This window comes from Felis catus, chromosome A1 (genome assembly GCF_018350175.1).
Source record: "Felis catus isolate Fca126 chromosome A1, F.catus_Fca126_mat1.0, whole genome shotgun sequence".
Classification (NCBI taxonomy): Eukaryota; Metazoa; Chordata; class Mammalia; order Carnivora; family Felidae; genus Felis; species Felis catus.
This window is the reverse complement of record NC_058368.1, coordinates 116,625,985-116,642,037: the sequence shown is the minus strand read 5'-3', so window position 1 is coordinate 116,642,037 and position 16,053 is coordinate 116,625,985. Positions and strand designations below refer to the sequence as shown.

The 16,053-nt window shown below is 38.9% G+C and overlaps 1 protein-coding gene across 1 annotated transcript; it reads right to left on the bottom strand.

The window, feature by feature from the left end:
- Positions 1 to 208: 208 nt before the first annotated feature.
- Positions 209 to 6,587, bottom strand: LOC111560912 (protocadherin alpha-1-like). The gene has a single exon (XM_023255929.2). It carries the CDS (start codon positions 3,087 to 3,089, stop codon positions 672 to 674), a length of 2,418 nt encoding a protein of 805 aa, XP_023111697.2. The 5' UTR covers positions 3,090 to 6,587; the 3' UTR covers positions 209 to 671.
- Positions 6,588 to 16,053: the final 9,466 nt, after the last annotated feature.

Below are 16,053 nucleotides of genomic sequence, written 5' to 3'. Positions count from 1 at the left end.
AACCGTCCGACTTCAGCCAGGTCACGATCTCGCGGTCCGGGAGTTCTAGCCCCGCGTTGGGCTCTGGGCTGATGGCTCAGAGCCTGGAGCCTGTTTCCGATTCTGTGTCTCCTTCTCTCTCTCTGCCCCTCCCCCGTTCATGCTCTGTCTCTCTCTGTCCCAAAAATAAATAAACGTTGAAAAAAAAATTAAAAAAAAAAAGTACAAGGAAATGAAAACCTTATTTATTCCCTGTTGCATAAACAGATAAAGACAAATGAATTCTTGATTGAAAGAATAATTTAGAAAACATCCAGATATACATATAGTCCTATTCCAATATATTCTGACAGAATGGATAGATGATGTAAATAGGAAATATGCATTATATATTCATACTCTTTAAATTTTTTCCAGTTATGAACTTTTTTAATTTTGAGAAAAAAATTACAGGTAATAAGTTTTCAAATTTAGCTTAAGTGTTTTTCAATCCTTCAAGGTCCTATTATTCATGAACAGATTTAATTATGAAAAAAAAACAAAATGTGAAAATAAGGAAATCATTTAAATTAAATTGTTCTCAGTGCAAGATGCATCTCTATTTCATACCATATAATGCACAATCGGATAGTGATTAAAAATAAGCAAATATGAATCAAAATAGAATCATTAACAAAGGAAATAGAACAATTCTAGAATCGATGGAAAAGACTCACCTTTCCTAAGTGTTCTGACTCTGAGGGTTGTTGTCTTTCATCTGCGGAGCCTGGAACTTGAGGTAGGCTGGGGCTGAAAGCCATGAGGTCGGTCTTGGGCGGACCCTCCCCAGAGCACACCCTCTGCCGCCTCTGCTGCGAGTACGACCAGCTCCCCACCGCGCTGGAACACACCAGCGTGGGCTTCCCCGGCCCGCACGCGCCCTCGCTGGGCGGCGCCGAGCACCGCAGCGCCACGTACAGCAGCAGCGTGAGCACCAGCAGGCTGGACACCGCGCAGATGGCGATGATCAGGTACACGTTGACATCCACCAGCGCCGTCTCCGCGCCAGCGGCGCCCGCCAACACCCGCGACGAGGCCTTGGGCGCCTGGCCGCTCTCCACCAGCGACAGCAGCACGGTGGCCGTGGCCGTCAGCGCCGGCTCGCCGTGGTCCCTCACCAGCACCAGCAGGCGCTGGCGCGGCGAGTCCGCCTCGTCCAGGCTGCGCGTCGTGCTGATCTCGCCCGTGTACAGCGCCACGCGGAACGGGCTGCGCGCGCCACCCGCCGCCGGCTGCAGCTCGTACGACAGCCACGCGTTGTAGCCCGAGTCCGCGTCCACCGCGCGCACCTTCGCCACCACGTGGCCCGCGCCCACCGACCGCCACACCAGCTCGCTCACGGCGCCGCCCGCGCCGCCCGCCCCAGGCAGCGGCAGCAGCGCGGGCGCGTTGTCGTTCTCGTCCAGCACGAACACCTGCAGCGTCACGTTGCTGCCCAGCGGGGGCACGCCCGCGTCGCGCGCGCTCACTTGGAACTGCAGCAGCTCCAGCTCCTCGTGGTCCAGCGGCTGCAGCGCGTACACCTTGCCGCTCTCCGCGTGCACCGACACGTAGCTCGACAGCGCACGCTCGCCCACCCGCCGCTCCACCAGCGAGTAGGACACCAGCGCGTTCTCCTGCGCGTCCGCGTCCCGCGCGGACACCGTGAAGATGTGGCAGCCGGGAGGGTTGTTCTCCTTCACGAACACCGTGTACTCGGCCTGCGCGAATGTCGGCGCGTTGTCGTTCACGTCGGCCACTTCCACGGACACGCTGGCCGTGGCCGACAGCGAAGGCGAGCCCCCGTCCCGTGCGGTCACCAGCAGCTCATAGCTCGCCACGCTCTCGCGGTCCAGGGCGCTGTCCAGCACCAGCGAATAGTAATTCTTGAAGGTGGACACCAGCTTGAAGGGGATGTGAGGCATCAGAGAGCAGGTCACCTGCCCGTTGACACCGGAGTCGCGGTCGGACACGGAAACAAAAGCAATGACGGTGCTGAGTGGAGTGTCCTCTCTGACCGGCAAAGACAGAGATGTGACTGCCAGTTGTGGAGCATTATCATTTACATCTAGCACTTTCACTAAAACCTTGCAGTGATTTGACATTGGAGGACTTCCTTTATCAACTGCTTTTACATGAATTTCATAAGATTTTGTTTCTTCATAATCCAGTCTACCAATTAGCCTAATTTCTCCTGAGCTGGAATCAATTTTGAAGTTTTTTTGAATGTTTAGGGGAACATCACTGCCAAAGGAAAAGACAATTTCGCCATTTACACCTTCATCGGCATCAGAGGCGTTTAATGTAGTCACTAATGTTCCATTTGCTGTAGTCTCTAATAAATGGATTCTATACACAGCCTGGGCAAACAATGGGGCATTATCATTAACGTCCAGCACTGTGATCAGCAGCTGAACTGTACCTTCCAGCTCTGGCTTGCCCCCATCAGTGGCCGTCAATAATAAACGAAGTTCTGGTGTTTCTTCTCTATCCAAAGATTTCCTCAATTCAAGTGAAAGTGACTTACTCAGTTCATCACTTGCCTGTACATCCAAAGAGAAATAATCACTGGGGCTGAGGGTGTAAGTTATTAGAGCATTGGTCCCAATGTCCGCATCAGCAGCACCCTCTATCGGGAAATGTGAATCCACCAGTCTAGACTCAGGAATAAATAACCTTTGTTCTCTCCCTCTGAAAACCGGTGGGTTATCGTTAATGTCCTTCACCTCCACCTCCACATGGAAAACCTGCAGCGGCCTGTCCACAATTACCTCCAGGTGGATGTTGCACTCCAGATTCAGCCCGCAAAGCTCCTCGCGGTCGATGCGAGAATTCACAAACAAAATGCCATTCTGCAGATTTACTTCCAGAAGGTCCCCACGGCCTTTGGACACCACCCGGAACAGGCGTGGTACCAGCTCTGCCAGCTCCAGCCCCAGGTCTTGCGCGATGCGTCCTACGAAGGTGCCGTGTTTGGCCTCCTCCGGGACCGAGTAGTGGACCTGACCACTCCCAGTCTTCCAGGCTGCGAGGAGCAAAACGAAGAGCAGCAGGCGCTGGGCTCCCTTGCCTCCTTGCCTAGGAAACAGCATCGCAAAACCACTACGCCTTTGGTACCGCTCTCACTTCAAAATCATGCTTTCTTTACTTTATATCTTGAATAATATGTCTCCTGTTTTTGTCTTCTCTCAGGCTGTAACAAAATGGAGCTTCCTCCCTTAGTTTTTGGTGATCTATACATTAACATTGACAAGACTTTGTGGTATACAGCGACATCATGTGGCTAATGCTGTAGATTGTAGATTCTTCATTGATTTCCAAAATAGGCTATATATTCATTTGCAATTCATTCAATGCAATCACTTTCAATTATGTCTTTTAAAGACTGTACACTCTCACTTAAGAGTATGTAATTCAATACTGTCCTTTAGCAGTGGTCACAAATATATTACAATTAGATTTTGGGAAAATCGAAATATGCACCAATAACCTTACATCTTTTCATTTAAAACAATTTATCAGCTCGTGTTTTTATTATTAAGTATTTGTAACTGAATACTGGAGCTTTAAAATAAAACACTTTGGCCACTAAAGTTCACCTTATTCTAGGATATTGTGCGTGTTAATTTTTAAAATAATATTACCAGGAACTTACTTATGATATTTTTAGAAATTTTTCTGAAATACATTTAAAATTCTTTCAGTGTTTATGAACAGCGACATCACTTTTTGATACTTGAAATCTTAGAATATTGAAATTTGGGACATTTTCCTTTGTTCTTGTTATATAACATCTAAGTGCTGAACTAATAACTTTTGCCTCTAAAAGTCATTATTCCAAATTAACTTAGTGTCCCTTGGATCTTTATTCCTATGTCAAATTTTCGCTGCACCTTTTTTTCTTATTAAGTCATTGTCATATGTCAATAAGAATAAAATTAACATTGAATCAATATCAAGTACACATATCTGAGAATATTATAATAATCTGTAGTCAAATTTTTAAATGTAAATCTAAAGTGAAGATTAGGTTTTCAGAAAAAAACTATTTGAGAAAACCCTATTAAACTTCTCTTTCAACTTTAGTGCAATTTATAATCAGAACCCCATAATTACATCAAAATTTGACTAATAAATGTGATCTGAATAAACTATCACAAGTTACTTTAAAAAGGATGGCCTTAACATTTTTACTTCAAGTACCATGGATATTTAAGGATATTAATATAAATAAGGATTCATATAAGTTCCTAATCAGAAAGCCTAAGTCACTGTTTACTTGATAATTAAAATGTAGATGAAACATGATGTTATTTAAAAAAAAACAGATTATAATTTTAATAGCAATTCCAATGTAGTAACTGCCTCATTACAAAGGTACAGGAATATAAGGTACATCAGTACCCTCTTATTCTTGAAATGAAGCAAATTCAGAACTTGATACTTTTTTAAATGCTAATAGATTTAGGCAATACTGTCAATATTTTAATGTACAAGGTAGTTTAATGTGGTATAAATTTCCTTTTATGCATTTTATTACTGTGAAGAACACACAGAATAATGCTAACTGCAATTTGCTGTCATTCAGATATTCCAAACATAAAACTGTTGAATTAAATATACTTTGTTTTCTACAGTTAAAAGCTTATTTTGCCTTTTAAAACATATCTATATTTAACTGAAAACTATAAATTATCATGTTTTAATGTTGGGAATTACAGTGATCTTTAAATATAATCTCAACCATAAGCCATATGGTAATGTTTCATCCTCTTTATTTTGATGAAAATTGTTGGATTTGAATATATTCTCAGTATAAGAAAAATGTCATTTACAATGATCAGATGACACTTAATTGAAACTTAAAAAATAGTTAACCATGGACTGCATTATCATGGTAGTTATTATGAAAATAAAAGGCTACATGATATTATGTTCAAGGAAAAAATAAATGCGGACATAAATGACTGGAAATTTTGTTATCAGAGAGAGCTGTTAAAATAGCAGAGTGTTTTCGTATATTATTGAGTTTAAGCTGGTACAAATTCAGAGTACTATAATTTAAGATATTAAATGCAATGTCCACAGTAAGCACAGAGAAAATAGCTACATCATCCAAATAGACCTATAACTAGTAAAAAGATGAATCAGTAATTTTTAAAAATCTCCTGACAAAGAAAGGCCCTTGCCCAATGGCTTCATTGGTGAATTTTACTAAACACTCAAGAAATAATACTGATCATTTTCAAGCTTTTCCAAATAGATAAAGAGGAAGGAACACTTTCTTACTCTATTAGGCCATCATTACCCTGATACCAAAGGCAGACAAAGACACTAAAAGAAAGAAAAACTACAGATCAACTTCCCTCATGAAAACTGATTCCTCCAAAAAAAATCCTCAAAAAAATATTAGAAAACTGAATGCAGCAGCATGTTAAAAGGATTATACACCATAAGCATGTGGGATTTATTTGTGGAGTGTAAGGATGATTCAGTATACATAATCAATGTAATAAGCCACATTAAGAGAATGAAGGAAAAAAAAACGCATGATAATCTCAATAGATGCAGAAAAGGCATGCGACAAAATTCAACATTCTTTCATGATAAAAACACTCAGATTCCTAGGAATAGAAGGCAACAACCTCAACATAATAAAATGCCATACATGAAAAACCCACAGCAAACATACTCAGTGGTGAAAGGCTGAAAGCTGTTCCTCTAAAATTAGGAACAAAGCAAGGAGACCTGCTTTCACCTTTTCTATTCAACAAAGTATTGAAAGTTCTAGCCAGAGCAAATAACCGCCCTCTCCCCCAAAATGAGGCATCCAAAATGGGAAAGAAGATGTACAATTATCTCTGTTCACAGATGCAATCTCATATATAGAACACCCTAAAGATTGCACAGAGAACTTGAAATTAATAAATGGATTCAACAAAGTGGCAGATACAAAGTCAACACACGAAAATCAGCTGCAACACTATACAATAAAAGTGAACAATTGAACAGGAAATTAAGAAAACAATTTCATTCATAATATCATAAAATACTTAGGAATTAACCAAGGTGAAAGACTTGTATGATGAAAACAACAAAAGCACTTTTTAAAAAAAGATTATTTATTTATTTTGAGAGCACATGAACACACGCATGCTCAAATGGGAGAGGCAGAAAGAGAGAGGGTGAGAGAGAATCTCAAGCAGGCTCCATGCTGACTGCATGGGGCTCAAACCCACGAACTGTGAGATCATGACCTGAGCCAAAAGTCAAAAGTTGGACACTTAACCAAATGAGCCACCCAGGTGCCCCAACGAAAACATTTCTGAAAGAAATTAAAGAATATATAAGCAAATGCAAAGAGATCTCATGTTCATTGATTGAAAGACTTATTAAGATGTCAATACAACTCAAAGTGATCTATAGGTTTAATGTAATCTCTATCAAAATCCCTATGATGTTTTTTGCTGAAATAGGAAATCTCATTTAAAAATTCATATGGAGGGGCGCCTGGGTGGCTCAGTCGGTTAAGCGTCTGACTTCGGCTCAGGTCATGATCTCGCAGTCTGTGGGTTCGAGCCCTGCGTTGGGCTCTGTGCTGACAGCTCAGAGCCTGGAGCCTGTTTCAGATTCTGTGTCTTCCTCTTTTTCTGACCCTCCCCTGTTCATGCTCTCTCTCTGTCTCAAAAATAAATACCTGTTAAAAAATAAAAATAAAAAATAAAAAAAAATTCATATGGAATCTCAAGGGACTTCAAACAGCCAAAACAATCCTGAACAAGAACAAAGCTGGAGGACTCATACATCCTGATTTTAAAACTTATTACAAAGCTCCTGTAATCAAAATAGTGTGGCCTAAATACACTGGCCTAAAGACAAACATAGACCGATAGAATAGAGATTCCAGAAATAAATCCTCATATATAAATAAGGTCAAATTATTTTCAACAAAGGTGTCAAGTCTGTTCAATGGGAGAAAAAAGAGTCTTTTCAACAAATGTTGATGGGAAAACAGGATGCAAAAGAATGAAGTTATAACCTTACCCAACACTACATACAAAAATGAACTCAAAATGGATCCACGACCTAAATATAAGACTAAAATTATGAAATTCTTAGAAGAAAATATAGGGCAAAAACTGCATGACACTGGTTTTGGCAGTGATTTCTTGAATATGATATCAAAGGCATAAGCAACAAAACAAAAGATAGGCAAATTAGACTTCATAAAAATAAAAAATATTTTCAAGGACTTACAGTTTCTAGTTCTGAATGTAAGGAGCTTGGAAATCACCACTCCATTTTGACAAGTTAAAAGCTGAACAGACTGAAAAACCAACAACTCTTGTTGGATGTGTAAAAGTTGGGTGGATGAGAGGACACTGGGAAAATCAATGACCCAAAGATAAGAGAGTCACAGGGAGATATAGGGAGTCACAACTTACTGGTACAGAGACTCAAGAGGAAAAACCACTGTGGTAATCAGTGCTGGAGTAGGGAAATCTGAACTATAATTGATGAATCACTGGAGACTTAGTATGGAGAAGTCTGAGAATTGAAAACTCCAGGGGGAAACAGTCATGGAATCGTGATATTTTGAGATTTACCACCAGGAACATGGACAGACTCCCATAGAGTCTGAAAGAGAAAAATCCTCTCATGCTTCTGGCAGTGGGAGCAGAAAAGGAACCATTTTGAAATATCCAGAACATTCTGCTCTTCTTATAAAGAGTCTCCGTGAGGGGAAACTAATTAATGAGAGGCTAACCTATTGAGTTATTATCAGAGCTTAAGTGTTCTGAGGGAAGGAAAATATTCAGCTCCAGAAGGCTCTAGCTTTCCATGAGGGAAAGGGAAAATACCCAATTCCAGTACACTGTAACCATCCTGTTTCACCTGGGGGTGGGGAGCAGTGAGAAAACTTGGGAAGTTCACAGTCCAGAAGCATATGCTCAATAAAAGATTGAAACCTGGGGCGCTTGGGTGACTCAATCAGTCAAGCGTCCGACTCTTGATTTTGGCTCAGGTCATGGTCTTGCAGTTGTGAGATCAAGTCCCACATATGGCTCCACACTGGTAGCATGAAGCCTGCTTGGGAGTCTCTCTCCTCTCTCTGCCCATTCCTCCTCAAAGTAAATTAAAACAAAAAGTTAAAAAGATTGAAACCTCATCACAGAAATGTAGAATGTCTCCCCTCTCTGCACTCCTCACTACCATACTATTACAGGAACATGATAGCAGTCTCTTCTACCCAGCACATCTGTCCAGCTATCAAGAAAAAATTACAAGACATACCAAAAGTCAAAAACAAAAACAAAATACAACTCCACAATTCGAAGAGACAGAATGAATATCAGAACCATATATGGCAAGGGCGTGTTTTAATTATCAAACCAAGAATTTACAACTATGATTAATATGCTCAAGGCTCTAATGAATAAAGTAGATGACAGCATTAAGGACAGGTGGGCAATGTAAAGAGGGAAATGGAAATAATAAGAAAGAACCAAAAAGAAATGCTAGAGATAAAAACACTGTAACAGAAATAATAATTTTATTATTATTGATTACATCTCAAATGTCTTTGATAGAATCATTAGTTGACTGGACATGGGTAAGGAAAGAATCTCTCAGTTAGAAGATATATAAATAGAATCATCAAAGACCAAAAAGGTAAGAGAAAAAAAGAATGAAAAAACAGAATAGAATATCCAATGATTGTGAAACAACTACAAATGGTATAACATATACATAATTGGAATACCAGGAGAACAAAGAGATAGGAACAGAAGAAATATTTGAAATAATAATGACTGAGAATTTCCCTCAAATTATTAGCAGACACCAAATCACAGATCTATGCAGCTCAGATAATTTAGGACTATAAATGCTTTTTAAAAATCTACATAAAGTCATATCCATTTCAAACTACAGAAAGTCACATATTTTCTGAAATCTGTGTCCTGAAAGAAGCCAGAAGGAAATAACACCTTACCCCTTGAGGAAAAAAAGATAAGAATTACACCTGACTTCTCAGAAACCATGAAACTTCTTTAGCATGATAAACAGTATCCATGACAAACCTATAGCTAACATTATACTTAATTGTGAAGGATTGAATCCCAGTTTTTACCCTAAGACTGGGAACAAAGCAAAGACCTGAACTCACTACTCTTGTTTAGCCTACTGCTGGAAGATTTAGCCTGTGCAATAAAGAAAAAAAAAAAAAAAAAAAAAAGAGGAGTGGGGGAAATAAGAGGCACACAGATGAGAAAGAAAGTAATAAAATTGTCCTTATTTACAGATCACATAAACGTGTACATTAAAATCTCAAGGAATCAAAAATAAATAAATAAATGAAAACTCCCAGAGTAAGTGAATTTGGCAACATCACAAAAAAAATAAGATAAACATACAAAATGAATTGTACCTACACATACTAACAGTGAAAATATACACACCAAAATTAAATTTGAAATATAATTTACATTCACATTCACTCAAAAAATATATTTAGGTATAAATGTAACAAAATATGTATATGACTTGTATTCAGTAAACTAAACACTACTGATTTTAAAAACTGAAGAATAAAATGGAGAGACAGACTGTGTTCATGAATTGGATGACTCAACATATCATAAGGAGATGAAAATTTTCCATGAATTAATATAAAGACAACATGATTCTTACCAAAATCCCAGCAAACATTTTCTGTAGCTATCAATTAGATTATATAGAATGGCAATGGAACTAGAATACCTAAGGCAACTTTCAAAAACAAGGAAAAAGGAGAAGGAATGAGTGTATCCTACTTTAAGACTTATTATGTAATGAGAGAAACCAAGACTATGTTATTGACAGATGAATAGACCTGTAGGTCAACAGACCAAAATAAGGAATCCAGAAATAGATCCATGAAAATGTGCCCAACTAACTAAATTTTGACAATGATGAAAAACAATTAAATGCAGAAAAGAAAGCTTTTTAATAAACAGTGTTGGAGCAATTGGACTTTGTTAGGCAATAAGAAGAAGCAGACGTAGCAGAGGAAAAAGGAGGAGGAGGAGGAGAAAGATGAAGAGAAGAAGAAGAGGAAGAAACCACCACTGTTGCCTTGACCTAAGTCTCACGTCTTATACTAAAATAACTCAAAATGGATCAGGAGGGAAATAGGAGGTACAGGACTCCAGCTATGGAATGAACAACTTGCGGAGATGAAAGGTACAGCATAAGGAATACAGTAATTTGTATTTTAACAGCATTCTACAGTGACAGATGATACCTACACCTGTGCTGAGCATAGGATAACATATAATTGTCAAATCACTGTACTGTACACCTGACACTAATGTAAAACTGTGTGTCAACTGTACTTCAACATAAACAAACAAATAAAATAACAAAAATGTGGTGGATCAAAAACTACAAAAACAAACAAACAAAAAACCCTAAATGGATCGTGAACATAAAGGTAAAATATAAAACACTAAAACTTAAAAATATATATACAGAGAGAAGAAAATCTGTAGCATCTAAGGGAAGGCAAAGAATTCTTAGATCTGACACCAAAAGCACAGTCTTTAAGAGGAAAAATTGATACATTGAACTTTATCAAAATTTAAAAACTTTTATTCTATGAAATGCCACATTTAGAGCAGGAAAAGAAAATCTACAAATTTTGGAGAAATTGTTGCAAGTACATATCTGACAAAGAACTTGTATCTACAATACATAATGGACACACAAAACTAAATACTAGAAAATCAAACAGCCTAATTAGAACCTGGGCAAAGACATTTTACCAAAAGTACACAGATGGCAAATAAATATGTGAAAATATTTCCAACACCAATAGCTATTAGGAAAATGCAAATTAAAACTATCAAAATGTACTAGCAAACTGTATCCAACAATACATTAAAAGAATTATTCACCACGATCAAGTGGGATTTATTCCTGGGATGCAGGGCTGGTTCAATACCTGTAAATCAATCAATGTGATACATCACATTAATAAAAGAATGGATAACAACCACATGATCCTCTCAACAGATGCAGAAAAAGCATTTGAAGGGTGCCTGGGTGGCTCAGTTGGTTAAGCATGTGATTTTGGCTCAGGGCATGATCTTGCGACTTGTGAGTTCGAGCCCTGTGTCAGGCTCTGTCCTGACAGCTCAGAGCCTGGAGCCTGCTTCAGATTCTGTCTCCATGTCTCTGCCCCTCCCCGTTCTATCTATCTCCATCTCTCCCTCTCCCTCTCCCTCTCCCTCTCTCTCTCTCTCTCTCAAATCCAAGTAAATATTTAAAAATTTATTTTAAGAAAAAAAACATTTGACAAAACAAAGTATCCTTTCTTGGTAAAACCCTCAAGAAAAGAGGAATAGAAGGAATATACCTCAAGGTCATAAAAACCATATACAAAAGACCCGCAGCTAATATAATCCTCAATGGGGAAACACTGAGAGCTTTACCCCTAAGGTCAGGAACACAACAGGGATGTCCACTCTCACTACTGTTATTCAACACAGTGTTGGAAGTCCTAGCCTCAGCAATCAGACAACAAAAAGAAATAAAAGACACCAAAATCGGCCAGGAGAAGTCAAACTTTCACTCTTCACAGACAACACGATACTCTATGTGGAAAACCCAAAAGACCTCACCAAAAAACTGCTAAAGCTGATCCATGAATTCAGCAAAGTTGCAGGATATAAAATCAATGTACAGAAATTGGTTGCATTTCTATACACCAATAATGAAGCAGCAGAAAGAGAAATCAAGGAATCGATCCCATTTACAAAGGCACAAAAACCCATAAAATACCAAGCCATAAACCTAACCAAAGACATGAAAGACCTATACACTGAAAACTATAGAAAGCTTATGAAAGAAATTGAAGACACAAAGAAATGAAAAACATTCCATGCTCATGGCTTGGAAGAACAAATATTGTTAAAATGTTGATACTACCCAAAAAAATCTACACATTCAATGCAATCCTTAGCAAAATAACACCAGCATTCTTCACAGAGCTAGAACAAATTCTAAAATTTGTATGGAACCACAAAAGACCCCAAATAGCCAAAGTAATGTTGAAAAAAGAAAACCAGGGCACCTGGCTGGCTCCGTCGGTTAGGCGTCCAACTCTTGGTTTCAGCTCAGGTCATGATCTCTCAGTTTGGTGAGATTGAGCCTCACATCGGGCTCTGTGCTAATAGCATGGAGTCTGCCTGGGATTCTCTCTCCCTCCCTGTCTCTCTTTCTGTCCCTACCCCACTCATGCTGTCTCTGTCTCTCTCAAAGATAAATAAACCATATATATACATCTATATCTATATCTATATCTATATCTATATCTATATCTATATCTATATCTATATCTATATCTATATCTACATAAAGAAAACCAAAGATGGAGTCATCACAATTTGAGACTTTAAGCTGTATTACAAAGTTGTAATTATCAAGACAGTATGGTACTGGCACAAAAACAGACATATACATAGATCAATGGACCAGGATAGAGAACCCAGAAATGGACCCAAAAATGTATGGCCAACTAATCTTTGACAAAGCAGGAAAGAATATCCAATGGAAAAAAGACAGTCTCTTCAGCAAATGCTGTTGGGAAAACTAGACAGCGACATGCAGAAGAACTGGGCCACTTTCTTACACCATGCACAAAAATAAACTCAAAAGGGATGAAACATAAGACAGGAAGCCATCAAAATCCTAAAGGAGAAAACAGGCAACAACCTCATTGACCTTGGCTAAAGCAACTTCTTACTTGACATGTCTCCAGAGGTAACGGAAACAAAAGCAAAAATGAACTATTGGGACCTCATCAAGATAAATAGCTTCTGCACAGTACAGGAAACAATCAGCAAAACTAAAAGGCAACTGTCAGAATGGGAAAAGATATTTGCAAATGACCTATCAGAAAAAAGGTTAGTATCCAAAATCTATTTTAAAAAAACTTATCAAACTCAACACCCAAAAACCAAATAATCCAGTGAAGAGAAATGGACAAAAGACATAGATACTTTTCCAAGGAAGACATCCAGATGGCTAACAGACACATGAAAAAATATTCAACATCACTCACCATCAGGGAAATACAAATCAAAACCATGATGAGATACCACCTCACGCCTGTCAGAATGGCTAAAATTCACAACTCAGGCAACAACAGATGTTGGCAAGGATGCAGAGAAGAGGAACCCTTTTTCACTGCTGTTGGGAATGCAAACTGGTGCAGCCACTCTGGAAAATAGTATGGAGGTTCCTCAAAAAATTAAAAATAGAACTACCCTATGACCCAGCAATTGCACTACTAGGTATTTATCCTAAGGACACAAAAATGCTGATTCGAAGGGGCACATGCATCCCAATGTTGATAGCAGCACAATCGACAAGAGCCAAAGTATGGAAAGAGCCCAAATGTCCATCGACTAATGAATGAATAAAGAAGATATGGTATATATATATACAATGGAATATTACTCAGCAATCAAAAATAATGAAATTTTGGGGCGCCTGGGTGGCTCAGTTGGTTAAGCGTCCGACCTCAACTCAGGTCACGATCTCTCAGTCCCTGAGTTCGAGCCCCACGTCCGGCTCTGGGCTGACGGCTCAGAGCCTGGAGCCTGCTTCCCATTCTGTGTCTCCCTCTCTCTCTGCCCCTCCCCCGTTCATGCTCTCTCTGTCTCAAAAATAAATAAACGTTAAAAATGAAATTAAAAAAAAATAATGAAATTTTGCTATCTGAAACAACGTGGATGGAACTAAAGTGTATTATGCTAAGCGAAATAAGTCAATTGGAGAAAGACAAATATCATATGATTTCACTCATATGTGGAGTTTAGGAAACAAAACAGATGAATGTAGAGGAAGATAAGCAAAAATAAGATAAAAACAGAGAATGAGACAAACCATTAGAGACTCTTAAATCCAGAGAACAAACTGAGGTTTGCTGGAGGGGTGTTGGGGGGGGTGGGCAAAATGTGTGATGGGCATTGAGGAGGGCACTTGTTGGGATGAGCACTTGGTGTTACATGTAAGTGATGAATCACTAAATTCTATTCCTGAAATCATTATTACATTATATGTTAACTAACTTGGATTTAAATTTTTAAAAAATATCAGAATGGCTGAAATGAAAATTGTGACATCAATGTAAGCAAGAATGTAGAGAAAGTAGCTCACTCATAAATGCCTAGTGAGAATGAAAAATACCACAGCCACTCTGGAGAACAGTTGGGCAGATTTCCTTTAAAGAAACATACAGGGGCTCTGGGTGGCTCAGTTGATTAAGCGTCCTACTTCAGCTAAGGTCATGATCTCATAGTTTGTGGGTTCAAGTTTCTATGCTGACAGGCTCTATGCTGACAGCTTGGAGCCTGGAGTCTGCCTCAGATTCTGCATCTCCCTCTCTGCCCCTCCCCCACTCATGCTCAGTCTCTCTCTCTCAGAAATAAACATTTTTAAAGATTTAAAAAAAGAAAACGTTTAAAAAATAATAAACATATACATATAATTGTACTCCTGGGCTTTTATTCTAGAGAAATGAAAACATGTTCACACAAAAACCTTTACAAAAATGTTGTTAGCAGAATTATTCACAGTATACAGAAAAGTGGAAACAATGCAGATATACTTCAGTGCGAGAATAATAAAACAAACTATGGTACATCCATATCATGGGATTGTATTCAGTAATAAACAGGAGCTAACCATTGATACATACAAAACATGGATGATTTTCCAGAGAACTATGCCAAGTGAAGGAAAAAACCTAATCCTAAAAGGTTACATAACGCATGATTCCATTTATGTATCATTCTTGAAATGATAATATTTTAGAAATAGATTACAGATTAGTGATTACAAGGGTTAACAAAGAAGTGGGTGTGAGTATAAAAGGGCAATCAAAGGGATACTTATGATGATGAAAATGTTCTGTATCTTGGCTATATCAATGTCAATGTCATGGATGTGTTATTGAACTATAGTTTTGCAAGACCTTACTATTGGGGAAGAGGGTAAAGGGTAGAGTGGATTATTATTTCTTACAACTGTACATATGAATGTACAATTATTTCAAATGTGAAAGTTAATTTAAAAATCAGGAGTGATGTCAGCAAAAACGTAGCCTAGAAAGCTCCAAGTTCTCATTCCACCACAGAAACATCATAAGTAAACAACAAGAAGCTGTCTGGGCCAACCTTATAGGAACTCTGGAAAACATTCAAATGTTTAGAGCAATCAAGCAAATACCCCATCAGTAAAAAGCCATCTTCAAAATGGTAGAAAATCTTTGTGTTTTACTCATCTTTGCCTCACCTCTTCCCTAATGGATCATTAAACTTACTCATGAACAGATGGCAGCCCACTTTCTAGTTGCCTCCCTTGAACCAGATAGAGCACAGCAGGACTTATTTGCAAGTTATTGGGTTTGCTGTTCTAACCTGCCTAGGTGATGCTGAAAGGACTGAAGGCACTTTTCTCTTTCAGGTAAATCAGAGTACAGGTTGGAAAAGTGGTAGGCACTGGTTCACAAAACTACAAAGTAAACTTGAAACCCCCAGACTTCTGGGGCAAAAGATTATGCATGGAGTCATAACAAAAGATCATCTGAGACCTGAAAGAGAAGCTGGAGTAAAAAAATCTTTTTATTATTTATTTTGAGAGGGAGAGTGCACATGTGCAAGTGGGGGGGGGGGGGAAGAGAGAGAGGGAGAGAGAGAGATAATCCGAAGCAGGATCCATGCTGTTAGCACAGACCCCTACACAGGGCTCAAACCCACAAACCGTGAGATCATGACTTGAGCTGAAACCAAGAGTTGGCTACTTAACCAACTGAGCCTCTCAAGCACCCCCCACCCGACGTTTTTTTTGAAAAACATCAAAATAAGTTCCTCGTATGAGAGAATTTAGAAAGCCAGGTGCATACCCAGGAAAGATGCATGCTCAGAAATGTCCTGAGAAGACCGTAAACTATCATCTTGGGTTGATCCCTAGGCGCAGAACAAGCCAAGACCAGTTAAGTGATGAAGA

Bases quoted from the DNA above. Each gene is read 5' to 3' on its own strand.
- LOC111560912 (XM_023255929.2), bottom strand. From the start codon at position 3,089: ATGCTGTTTCCTAGGCAAGGAGGCAAGGGAGCCCAGCGCCTGCTGCTC.